Here is a 13,175-nt window from a genome sequence, read left to right on the forward strand (position 1 = left end):
GTATGGAGAAGATCAAAATGCCAGTTTGTGTACTGAAGAATGTAAATTCCTCAGCCTCTTTAAGTTGTGTATGTATTAACTTATTCAACCGCCTTCTAGTGTCACTTGTTTTTACCACGTACATTGTACAGGAGATCAGAAACAGGGTGTCTTCAAAAACCCAACTCAAAAGACAGCCACTAACAGATACATGGTCATTGCCTGCCAGAATACCAGAAGAAAGCTAAAAGTTTTTACTAATACTGACTAGTGGGTTTTATTATTTTTTATTAATTCTGAGCATTTTCAGTAGAAAAACAAAAGTTTCCCATGCTGCTGTCTAGGATTCTGTACAAATTCTCATTATGGAAAGTAAAGTATTATGAGTAGGCTTTTAGAAACATGTAATTGGCATCAGATCAGTATAAAAGCACTGCCCAACTGTACTGTAGACTGTAACTTACAGTATAGAATAATGATAACCCTTTAAAAGATACAGATGGGGTATAAGTCTACTTGATCAACACTAGGAAGCTACTGGTTGCTTTCGCAGTAAGGTGAATAACAAAACCTTTTTTTTAATAAAACTAGCAAGATGCCACACAAGGACAATTGAATTAGACTAGTAACAGTCTATCAAAAGAACAACAGTAACTAGTTAGCAATGAAAAATGGCATGTATTAACAATAAAGGGGGGAAAAAAAGAGCTTTCAGGGAAATATTTCCTTTAGCTTAAAAAATGGCACTAATCAAGACTTCCAAATTAATTTACCTTACCTTTATTATAGTTCAATTCAATTTCAAAGTAGTTTTATTGCAAAAATCACCAGGCAAGTTGCCGTAAAGAGAAGTGGTTCATCATGCTGAGCACATCTTTCTAAATGTCAAATGCTACATTTCAACAGGAAAATTTATTTGATTCCTAACTGGCCCTTTCATCTTTGATTTGGAAACCATGTAGTAAGTTTTAGATTCATCAAAGCTAATATCAGTCTAGTAATGAAAGGATGTTTTAAACTAAGTAGGCACTACTACATTTGTTCCAGCTCATATCTGATATTTCATTCCACTTAAATATTTGTCTAATTCAAATCACAAAATATAACAGCTTCTCTTTTAATTTAAGGAGAGTGGAATTCAGTATCAGGGGTACAAATGTTTCCAGGGCCTGAAGAAGAAGAATAAAAAGATTATTTTTTTCTGAATTTTCTCTCAAATACAATTTTCTTTGGAGGAACTTGTTCCTGAATTCAGCTATTACATTGCTGGTTACTTTGCCTCCAATGTTCAACTAAAGCTAAAGGTACAGCCATTCTTCACTTTCTTCATATCAGAATTTGTGAGGAAAAAAAAATAAAAAGCTCAGCATCCCTATTAATAAATGATGACCACTGACACTGAAAATCTAAACAGTGCATCTGGAAAGAGGAAGTTGTAAGAATTTTCTTGTGGCCTACTAGATTTATCATCTCAAAAACCCTCTTAGCGTGCCATATGGAAAGTGCAAAGGAGGTGACTAGGTTTTATTCAACAGCTTCATGTAGCTGTAACTCCACTGATTTCAATGGCTTTATTCCCACTTCTAACCTTGGTATGAATAGCACCAACATTAGTTGCATTGCAGAGAACTAATGGAAGCAATTCAATTATAACTTAACTATTAATATGTAGATCGAATTTTGTTTTGACCAATTTCTCCTTATAAAAGTCATATGAAGTTATACATCATACTGTTTTAATCCTACTTATAAAAATGTGATTAAAATCTGTTCTAAAAGGTAAACTAAAGAGGTCAGGGAAAAACGTATTATTTACTATTGTAAAAACTGCAAGCTCAGAGTTCAGTTGGATTTAGTTAACAGGGCATGTAAGACGGGTGGGACAGGAACTTTGGAAGCAAAATGTGAATATTGCATTGGACTGAATGGAAGATGTACCTCAGCAGAATGAGGAAATGGTCTCATAATTAATAATTTTGTCTTTTTCATACTGTTTAGGATGCCAAAAATAGAACAAACTACTTAGATGCATCCAGATATTCTCAGTTAAACTTGGACAAGCCTGTGTCAATACAACACCCAGAGTGAATTTGAAGCTTTGCTAACAGGAATATTTTAGAATACAGTGCCAATTCATATTAGTAGATTGTTTTTCAAGTAATTTGTATGTATTTCAGTTTTTGATCCAACAATGAGAAAAAAGAAAAAAATTGTCATGAAGTGTATTGAAGGACTACTTCAAGTACACTTTATCCTGTCAGCTTATAAAAAAAAAAAAAAAAAAGAAAGAAAGAAAGAAAGAAAAACAATACATTTCCTAGTCATAGAAAACATTTTTTCCCTTGTAAATGGAACTTAAATGAATCTAACGTGATTGACAAGTACCTCACAAGCAAGCCTTGGCAACACTTAATGCAAGTCCATCTCTTCAGCGTTTTAAGCAAAATTCCTTCACAACTGTTTGTCTTTGCAATAACTCCTACAAAGCTCATTAGTGCCAGCCTTGGTTTATCCCCCATGTCATGCATTTATCCCTGGGATGCATTATCAACATGTGGCACATGTCCTTGACATGCACAGAAGAGTTGCACCCCAGGATAGCAGCATGCATGACAATAGTGTTGACTCTTACTCCTTTATGGTTGCTGGGATGTAACCGAGAAATCTAATAACTGTGACAGTAGGCCTTTAGGTTTTTCCTTGCCTTTCCAGACAGTGAAGCTGCACAGACACTAATGAAAGGTTAAATGAATAGGAATAGCTGACAAGAGGTACAATAAAGAAGGGACTTGGTAATCCACAGACACTGAGCAGAGATCCTTGGCTCAAGCAGAGAAAGGACAGCACATCGTCGAGTCACAATATTTAAAACAGCTTGCTATACACAGAGGCTTTTGTGTCTGGGTACATGTCTGGCTTTGGAAGAAAAAAAGATACTGAAAAGAAATTTCAGCATGGGGCACTTTGGCAAATGTCAGGTCACAATAAGGGAAAAATGTTTTTTGTTTGCTGTTACATCTTTGTATTCAACATTAAAAAGCATTGCCTAAAAGCACAAATCACAAGTTTCAAAATAATACATATTTGACAAATATGATAAAGTTGCAACACTAATTCAGTGTGATTCCAGCTGACAGCATGATGGCTGTTGTACATACCCTCAGTTTCGTTTACAGCTGATAACAGTTCATAATATGCTTTGCATACCTTCTGAAACTTTCCCCGTAGCCGAAGAATTCTAACAGGCCTAGTTTCTTAAGTTTTATATGCAGCAGAACTGTGGACGTAACCAATTGTAATACACTGCAGGAACACAGCTGAACTTCCAGACAGTGCACCAGATCATGGTGACTTACAGACTTTTTAGCTGTTAGCTTATGGAATTTTGATTTCTTTTTTGCTCATGACTTACAAATCAGCATAATAGCCATTTTGTTTTTTATAATGGCAAATAATCACAATGTCCAGTATGTTTTTAGAACCCCTCTACATCTTTGTAATTTTCTACAAAAATCTGATTTAAGTAAATAATAGAACATGATAGCTCCATGAAAATAAAATTTTGAAAGAAACATAAAGAACTCCCTAAAGTAACAAATCAGAAACAAATCTGATTAAGTTATCTAAATTTGTGTTTTTCACATAAAGTATTCCAAGAAAGAAGTACGGACATAGCCTCTACAGATGAAAAGAATCCTCCCTCAATAACTTTGATTTACCTGGAATAAGAAAAATAGTATTTGCATATGTATCTGGTGTATAAAATATACATATTTATAACATGTGGTGAGAGTACTGTGAAAAGATTCTAAAATGAAAGAACCTCTTTGAACAACCACATTAAATTACAGCAGAACTCCTGAGTGTACTAAGATTCTAATAATCAACAAATAAAGGCTTTTACTAGCAAGGCACATAATGAGAGCTACTGTGCAAGAGATAAAGGAGACAAATCTGGTAGTTTATCTCACTGGATTATATCATTTACTTAAATGGTAAATAAGTTTGTCCAAAGTAATGCTTGTAAAAGCTTCCATATAACTATTAAGCAGCAATTACGATCAATGCATTTTTAGAACAAATATGTCAGAATTTAGGTGGGATGAAACTGACACAGAATACAAGGTTTAAACAGATGCTTTTTATTAAGCCATGTTAAACGCTATTCCTCTAAATTAAGTACAAATTCCTGGCTAGATTAGGAAGTGATACACATTTCCAAGATGACAGATATACTCTATTTGTTTTATATTTTATGGGGAACTTTTTGTATTTCCAGATATGCCTAATTTTTTTTCCCAACACATACTAATAGTTACTTTAAAACAAAAGGCCATGCAAGCCTGCAGATCAAGAGTCAGGACTCTTTCATTAAAAAACATACAGTGAAGAAAGGACTGAAATTCTGTTGATAGTGTCCAATATCAAAAAGCAAAAGGAAGAGGAACACTGCCAGAAACTCCCATATTTAAGGGAAAAATATAGATTTTGTCTTTGTATAAAATCCAACATTTTACATGGACTTCTTTTAATGTAATTAGTTTGCTGACAGTAATTTTCTTTTCTTTAAATTGCCGACATCTGTAGTCAGCCACAACATACATGTACATCCACTATAGAATAAAGTCACCTTGAAAACTAAATGCTACATCTTTGGCTCTAAAAAAGAGTTAGGAATCAACACGCACTTATTCAGAATATTTTTCTGCCTTTTTTTTTTTTTCCACCTTAGGCATATCTAATAAAATCATGAAGCTCCCTCTAGCTCTGCAGAGGAGCTAAACTGACCAATGATCCTTTACAGTTCCTTCCCATTTTCAAAAGCAATACTAAAAGGGAGCGAGAGCAGTATTTCCCTTACATAATAAGTGTTCTTTTCATTCAGCAGTTTTCAATTCTACAACTTGAAAGGACATGGATAATATGTGAGAACATCTGCTATGAAATACAGAAAGTTAAATACTGCTTATTATTGTGCAGCATAGTAAAGACCCTCTTAATCATTTCCAACTTACACTTTATTTACAAAATTCCAGTTTGAAATCTTACATTGTTTGACAAGCTAGCCATGTATGTATTTAAACACACACACACACACGCCTACACACACATACTCGAGCGCACCTCCACTGCACTTTTCAACTACTAAGTGCAAAACAATGTAAAGGAATGACAACTAATACTACAGTTCCATTTTAGAACACAGATTTCAAGTACGGAGTGTCTTAGTTCAAAACCAATTTGTTTGTATACACTGGTTTTCCAGAAAACCAGTAATACCAGTGGTAATTTGCTGACTGTATTTTCACCTACCATAATATTTACACATACCATTTGTAATGGCTTTTATTGTTTAATCTCCACTGCATTTCAGTATTGGATACTATGGAATTACAGTTATTTAGCAGGCTATAAATAATGTAGTTGGCATGTGCAATTGATATTTAAAATGTCTTACGACAACTGTAAAAGCCTCATTACAGACTAGCAAATCATTTCTAACAAGCAAGTTCAACTGACAAATACCAAAGCAAACCTGCAGTCTATGCTGCAAGCATGTTTGTTTTATTTAAAGGATACACATTTAATGCAGCGTGCAATGGACCATCCATACAGACTATAAATAAGAAAGAAAGCTAACTTCCAAAGTAATATGGCCATTGTGAAATTTTCTAAAATAATACTAGGAACAAAAAAAAAAAGGAAAACCCAGTTAACAACAGAAAGAATAGCTTACTTTTCCCTCCCCCCTTTATGAGCTAGTGTCCAATTTCTTCTTTTCTGAACAGCTGTATTATCCAACTTAAGTTGCTCTGCTAATTTCAGTCCCACAAGGACTAACTTGGAAGGCAAAAAAGTACTAGAAAAGATCAATTTGCTGGGAAAGATCAAATGAGAAAACTGTGGGGACAGCACCAGGTCAGAGTGTGAAGAACTAAGCAGACCTGTTCTTCATTAACTTAAGCCCTCTTGGGACGTCACACACTACCTGTCCATGGGCTTATTGAACCGCCTAACCCTCGTCTCTGTACCATTCTTCTGGGCCCAAGTGAATCATATCCTGCTGCTGACAAGTTAGCAGGGGACTGCGGCTGCAACATGAAAGTACTTTTCTTTCTTGTCTAAATCAGGCAGATTTTTGAAAAGACGACACAGCACTGACTCGTGACATGGCAAGATGAAATGAGAGGTCTGGGCTGGTCTTCGAGCTGTGCAGATAAAAGTAATCAAATGACACTCCTGGAATGCAAATTGGCATTCTTGACTGCAGCAATTGCACAACCATGAAACATCTCTGACAGCAAGCAAGATTAGGACAAAATGTTATGTAAAGCACTGAACTCAAAAACTCACTAGAAAATTCAAACTGTAACACTTACATTTTAATACAGCAACCGTCATCTTGGCTTTCGTCTGTTCCTTTACTTTGTTTAATGTAATCACATGTCTGTCTTTCACAGATACCTCAATAACAAAAATACAGTGTTCTTAAAAATAGGAACCTGCACAGTTTGCTCCCCTAAAATGTCAGCGTTGCATTTTCACAAAATAACGTACCATGGCAAGGTTCTCCTATTATGTCTATAAGATGTGTGTGCTTAAGGGACGCTTTCACACTCCCAAGTTTTATAAGGAGTTTCAACATTTGCTCGTAACAAATTAGTGCGCAATTTACATTTAGATTTTCTTGCATCTGAATCAGGCAACGACGGATCATTTGAAATATTTAATGAAATAAATACATAAATTTTAAAATTCTTGTGCTTTAGGAATGTAAGGCAGAACACACATAGAGCTAGATGGTTCATTAATAATGGGCAGCTTAAAATGAAACTGCAGTGTATCAGACAGCTCATATGCCCCATTAAATTTCAGATTAAAAATTCCTGCCGTTTTTAAGGGCAAGGAACGTTCCACATACTTTTACAGGAACTTGGTATTCTTGCGCAGGTCTGCTAATCAGGCTTATCAAATGTTGCTGTCTGACATGAACTCAGTAATTGCACTGCGAGCATTTCTAGTCCAAATATATGACAAAAAATGCTACCCCATTTTAAAATTCCTGTCTATGGAAGTGGGCTATAATACAGAGACGAAATGGAAGATAACGAGGAATAAAAGTCCACTTCCACCTAAAAATATTTCAGCAACGGCTATGCATGGCTTACATACAGGTTGAGAAAAATATGTAATATTCTGCTCTGACTTCTTACTTAAAAATTGCTTCAAACCATTTTAACTGTCGGCCAGACACACACACAAAAAGACACTCATTGCCACTTTAATCCTGGGTACACCAGATTATTACATGATGTCTTTTGTGCATCAGTTTTACAACAGCTTGACTCTAGGGTAAATGGGAACCATCATAAATCGCATGCTGCTTTCAAAACCACTTTAATTTCTGTCAGCGTTACTGTAACCACAGTCCTGGGCACATGCTGCTCTTTCCCCCTCCCTTTTTTTTTTCTTTCTTTTTTTTTTTTTTTTTTATTGTTGCCTACATTTGACAGTTGCATCTCCTACACTCCAATTGTGGCTTTGATCACTGAAACAAGACATGTCATGTAAGGGAGAGAATGGAAAAACACAAACCCTCCATCTCACGCTCTCCCTTCACTCACACAGAGAGATACACTGTACCTATATTCTGAGTGCCATGTGTATACACGCATCTATGTGTGTAGACACATACACATATATATATGTATGTGTAGGCGTGCGTGCGCACGCCAGCATATGTATATGCAAGGCACACCAGATAAACATACAGCATCCCCGGGGTGAGGTGGCAAAAGCTGACGGAAAGCAAGGAAGTAATCAAGCAGCAACTGAAAATACACTACTTCGGTGAGTATGGGCTGAGCGCTGCTCATCACCGAGGTTGGTCCACTCGCTAAGGCGAGCAGTGAGCATTATGCGTGTACGAGCAGTCACGGCTCTTTGGACGTGTTTGTTCTTCGCAGCTGTTTAACCTATCTTCACTTCAAAGCCCGGACAAGAGAACTTCAGCCAAACGAGGTCCTCGGTCGTTTCGATTTTTTTTATTATTATTATTATTTTTAAATTAAGAGGCGGTGGAAGCCCAAACCCTGCGTTGCAAAAACCCTGCTGTAAAAAGAGATGTGCGATTGCATAGCACATGAAACACGCGGCAAGAACTTGCTCAAAGTTGGCTTTTGGGGCTCCCCCCTCCCTCTTACAGCCAGCGCATCCACACAGCTCTACCAGTTCTGTTAACAGTCGCTGATTGGAGAGGTGCAAACTGCAAGCACATGCACAACAAAAAGAAAAGAGTTACGGAGGGAAGGTGGATTTACACTTCTGTCTCCCTGCCTCAGGCGCTGTTTCACACGCGAACACACAGCTCCTTCCCCCACTCGCAGAGGTTACCTTCACGTTGTGTGCAAACCTTACTCGTTTCCGAGCAGGAGGTGGTGTCCAAAAAAGATCAGACCACCGTATGTCCAATTCGACCCCACTCCACCTTCGCTCTCCCTCCCTCCATAGACACACACTTAAAAAAAAAAAAAAAAAAAAAAAGAAAAAGAAAAGGAAAAAAAAACCACACACACACTATCCCCTCATCTTTAGTGGAGGGAAGGAGGCGGCAAAAAAGCATGTGGCCATCCCATTTCAATCCCCAAACTTGCTGAAAGTTTAGCACAGCCTCTTAGTCATTTTTTTCCCCCAATCCAAGCAGCACGAGGCTGATTTATTTATTTATTACCCCCCCCCTTCGCCTGCCCGGCTGCTTGTTTATTTGAAGGCTGAAACACACCGGATAGCGAGCAGGGCTGCTTGTGTTACTGCACGATTTATTAATCAAATCAAACCGAAGTAAAGGCTAGAATGAAAACGAAAGGCTGCTGGAAACTTCTTACCATCTCTGCATGCTGGTTGTCAAGTGCACCCCCTGTCTCTCGATCTCCTCTCAGCGGCAGTGCCTGCACCCTTCCTGCTGCCTCAGGGCTCTCAGCGCCTCTCTCTCTTTGCCCTCTCTCCGTCTCTCCTTCCTCCCCTTCGTCCTCCCCACTTTCCTCTCTCTTTCTCGCCCTCACAGCTTCAGGTGGTTTGAACTAAAAAACACAGCGAGAATTCAAAAACAAAAAAGATAGTTTTTTTGTTTGTTTGTTTCCCCCCAAAAAGCGAGCAGCAGCGGTAGCGAGAGCCTCTCCTCTCTCCTCTCTCTCTCTCCCTCTGACTCTTCCAAAACTTCAGCCCCCAAAGTTCAGCCCGAGCAGCAGAGGGAAAGGAAGGGAAAGAGCTTTCAGCGGAGCGCTGGAAGTGATGGGAGGAGGGACCCAGGTTGGGGTCAGAGCCTCCACAGGTTGGTCTGGTGGTGCGGGGCCGTTCGGCTGGGGCAGGGGAAGGGGAGGCGGCGAGGGGGGGGGAGGGGGGGCTGCGAGCGGGGCCGAGGGGGCCCCGCGGTGCCCGGGGGCGCGGGGCACGGCTCGCTGAGGCCCCGTCCCCCCGCCCCGAGGCTCGCCGTGCCGCGGCCGAGCTGTCAGAGCCGCCCGGCGCCCGCCGACAACTTGGCGGCCAGCGCGGGGCCGGGGCGCCCCTCTCCGCCTCACCACGCTTCCCCCTGCCTCGCCGGCCGGCCCCGGCGGGGAGAAGGCGGCGAGGAGGAGGAGGAGGAGGAGGAGGAGGAGGAGGAGGAGGGTGGAGGGCGGAGAGGGACGCGGCGGGGACGCGGAGGGGAGAGAGCCGTGGGGAGAGCGTTAGCAGGGAGGCGAAAAGTTAGGCAGGCGCAAAGTTTTCGCTCGCCCGGCCGCTTTCACCGCTCCCCACCCATTGCTCCATCAGCTCCCGGGGCTCGGCGGCGGCGGCGGCTGCAGCGCGGTGTGGGGATCTGAGGGAAAAAAAAAAAAAATCGTGAAAGGAAGGGTGGCCTTTTTTTTTTTTTTTTTTTTTTTTTTTCTGTAAGCGCGCGTGTGTTGGGAGGAGGGGAGGAGGGAGGAGGTGAGCCGTCACGGTTGTACGTTCTCAGGGAACAGACAAGAAGTCACATCTGTGCGTGTGCGACGCCGAGCCAAGCGCGCCCGAACGCGGCCCTCGCCCGCCACGGGGGGGGGGGGGGGGGGGAGCGCGGCCGCGGCGGCCCGGGGAGCGCGCACATACGCGGCGGCCGCGCGCGCGCGCGCCCTGAGGGGAGCGCGCACGGGACGGGGCGGGGGGGGCGGAGGGGAGCGGGGGGGGTGGGGGGGGGCGTGGAGCGCCGCTGCCCGCCCGCGAGCCGCACACGTAGCGCCCGCCGCGGGGCTCTGCCTAGCGGCCGGCGCGGCGCCGTTAGCGCGGTTACTCGCAGTTAGCCGCCGTTTAGCGCCGTCCCCCGGGGAACGGCGGCTGACAGGGCTGCCCCCGGGCCCTCTCCCGGCCCGTCACGGCGCTGAGGCCGGGGGTCACGAGTGACCTGCGGAGCGGCTCCCCTCGCTCCTCGGGGCCCGTGTAAACGCGGGGTGGGGGGTGGATCCTGCAAAAGCGCTGACCCAGAAGGCGCTCACAAGGAGATGGGTCAAGTAGGTGAGACAGGTAGCTGCCTGGGACTGCAGGTTCCCAATGTAGTGCTGTGCGGCACATCCCTGTGAGTTACCAAGCCACGAGGCTTTGCAACTGATGTTGCTGTCTTTATCGTTTCTGCATTTCGTATGCCTGCCATAAGAGGGAAGGGTAGCTGACCTATATTACCACCAAAACTAGGTTTTCACGACAACCGACTGGATGTATCCCAAGGTTTCTACTGAAAGCTCGTTCTGTTTCCTGGATCTTACCCAGATATCTTCATCAGGCATAACACATATCAGCTTGTGGACGGGTCTTACAGTGCCCACATTTTAGGATTAGTTTTGAGCCTTGAGCTGTTGAGAGCGTGTTTCAGGCTCAGACAACGATTCAAAAGTTTGTTTGTTTGTTTTATAGGAGTACATATGATCAAGTAAAATTTTGAGTAATTTGTGGACGTTCTAAAACAAAAAAAAAAAAACAAAAAAAAAACCACAGGACTTTTTAAGCCATGACTTGACACATTTTCTATCAAAGGGGAGAGAGAAGTAAAACCTAGTTAATTATTTCAAAGTCACATTTTATTGTACATAAAAACGCATTTGCCCTTTTGAACCAGTGAAGGGCCAAGAACTACCCAAAACATTGTGTTCACACAGCCCCCTAGTGGTTAAAGCCTTGACAAGTTCACATGCATGTCTCCTCACATGAAAGTTGGTCCAAAGCAGCTTGATGCAGATTAAAAATAAAACGCTGTAACCTTCTCAGAAGGCATGGTCACCTGCCACCATAAAGATATGCCGTGCCCAGTAAAAGGCTGGTCTTTTCTATGTCGTTGCAGAGAAGAGAATCAAGGCTACAACGAGTTACAGCTTTGTGAAAGAAAGGACTTACAGTAGGTAGGCAAACAGACAACTGAATTTAAAACAAATTTCCTGTATTACCTTGGAAAAGTGAGATTTCTTAAACTGGGGCTAGGCATTTGGTGGAGCTATTCCTATATTCCTTAAACCCATAGATTACAGTGATCCTACATGAACCTACATTACACACTAAAAATTTGATCTAAGCTCTGACCAACCGTTTCAAATGAAGAACCTAGTACGTGTAACACAATAATTAATAGCTTCCACTTATTTTATCTTAAAATATTTTGGATCATTTCGTATGAAAACTAATAATAATCCATTAAGTAGTTCCTGGGCTACCTTGCTTGATATTTAATTCAGCTTTTTTAAATCTCCCCTTTTTTTTTTCACTCCGCCTGTCAATAAGCCAGTGGCTTTTGTATTGACAGTATATTACAGCCTCTTGAAAGCTGCTGAGGAGATAAAATAGCTGGAGGCAAGTTGGCTGTTGGGAGTTCTGATTCTTGGGTTGACAGTATGGGATTACAGGATAAACACTGTGGAATAAGACATTTCTGCTCAAAGGATCAGCAGCACAATAGCTAACTGGTGACATTTGAATATACATCATCATTAGACTTCAGACTGAACAAGCAGCAAGATTTCCAGAAAGTTTGCATCTTTTGGAATTATATTTTCTGTCACACAGACAACGGTGTTTTGAATTTGCACTCAGTCCCTGCTAAGACTTACCTACTATGTGGTATCCTGAGATAATCCTAGGAAGATGAGGCCCTTGTTAACATATTATACCATCCATCTGCACGGTGACTTTTCTTTCTTTATATTGCTGTGCTCACTGAGAGTTCAGCACACATGATAGATTTTACAGCCAACGATGAGATATCTTTACTTGTAGTTCAGTGAACATCTCATGAGACTGCTGTGTCATAGGCTGTCTCATGACTTCTGAAAGCATCTAATTATCCTAAATTTGGCAGATCATATGTGAGGTTTAAGAGAGTAGAAGCAAAGATTAACATTTTTCTTGCTTTTTAGACTGAAGATGTTTGTTAGTGAAGACAGCAGTGACTAACACTTTCAGCTTCATCGATAACATCTAGCCTATACAGCAAATACTTTTTCGCTGTAGTTTTCCTTAAAAACCAGTTGTAACCACCATAAAGAGTAGTAGTCATTGGTCTGAGATTAATTAACATGAACAAAGTTATTTAGCAAAATATTTTTCTTCACTTTTATTTTGACTTTTCAGATGTGAGCACTGAGATGCAGGTTTGCAATAGTCTAAGTAGGAACTGCAGCTTGAGAGGAGTGAAGTATAAGTCATCTAAATTGTGATGTCTCCAGAGTATGGTATTTCTCTGCTGTCTTAATCTTCCTTCTTACTGAATTAATTCATGGTTCACATGAATCTTCTGCACATCCTGCAAACCTGTGGTGCAGTCCAACCAGCAGAGAAGTGGAACACAGGACACCAGTACACTATGAGTGTACACATGTCAAACTGAAATCCACCATTGATGGGTGGTGAGGTGAGGAAGAACACTTCCAGAGAAAACTGGTACTCAAATGTAAATGAAAAGCAGTTTCCCTGGAGAAAAAGAAAAAAAAAATCTCCAAGGGAAAAATGATGTCCAGTCCTGAATATAAAACCTTCTTTATTTTCTGTAATCCACCAACTATTGAAGGGGAAAACTTTAAAACAGGGGAAAACAATTAAGCATAAAAATAACCGTGAATATTTTAGACCAATGTCATTATAAAGTCTTAATCTGGCTGTTTATTTTATTCAGAAATATGGCTGTAGCATATATATGCATA

General features: G+C 41.1%; 1 protein-coding gene and 1 long non-coding RNA gene across 5 annotated transcripts in view; one reads left to right on the forward strand and one right to left on the reverse strand.

Annotated features, from left to right (window-relative positions):
• Positions 1–10,043, reverse strand: part of LOC121061714 (zinc finger protein basonuclin-2) — a 324,255-nt gene extending 314,212 nt beyond the window's left edge. Inside the window, exons 1-2 of one of the 4 annotated variants that reach the window (XM_040540974.1) lie at positions 9,775–10,043; positions 8,865–9,059 (exon numbers count right to left, since the gene is read on the reverse strand). In XM_040540974.1, coding sequence (XP_040396908.1) covers positions 8,865–9,059; positions 9,775–9,786 — 207 coding nt within the window. In that variant the 5' untranslated portion in view covers positions 9,787–10,043. Of the gene's footprint in view, positions 1–8,373; positions 8,474–8,864; positions 9,060–9,774 lie in introns of those variants that run through there. The other 3 variants (XM_040540977.1, XM_040540976.1, XM_040540978.1) reach the window with 3 other exon arrangements.
• LOC121061715 overlaps positions 9,176–13,175 on the forward strand; it is a 35,036-nt gene continuing 31,036 nt past the window's right edge. The window contains exon 1 of the long non-coding RNA XR_005815226.1: positions 9,176–9,310. This is a non-coding gene — a long non-coding RNA (uncharacterized LOC121061715). The remainder of the gene's footprint in view (positions 9,311–13,175) is intronic.

This window comes from Cygnus olor, chromosome Z, assembly GCF_009769625.2.
Source record: "Cygnus olor isolate bCygOlo1 chromosome Z, bCygOlo1.pri.v2, whole genome shotgun sequence".
Taxonomy (NCBI): Eukaryota; Metazoa; Chordata; class Aves; order Anseriformes; family Anatidae; genus Cygnus; species Cygnus olor.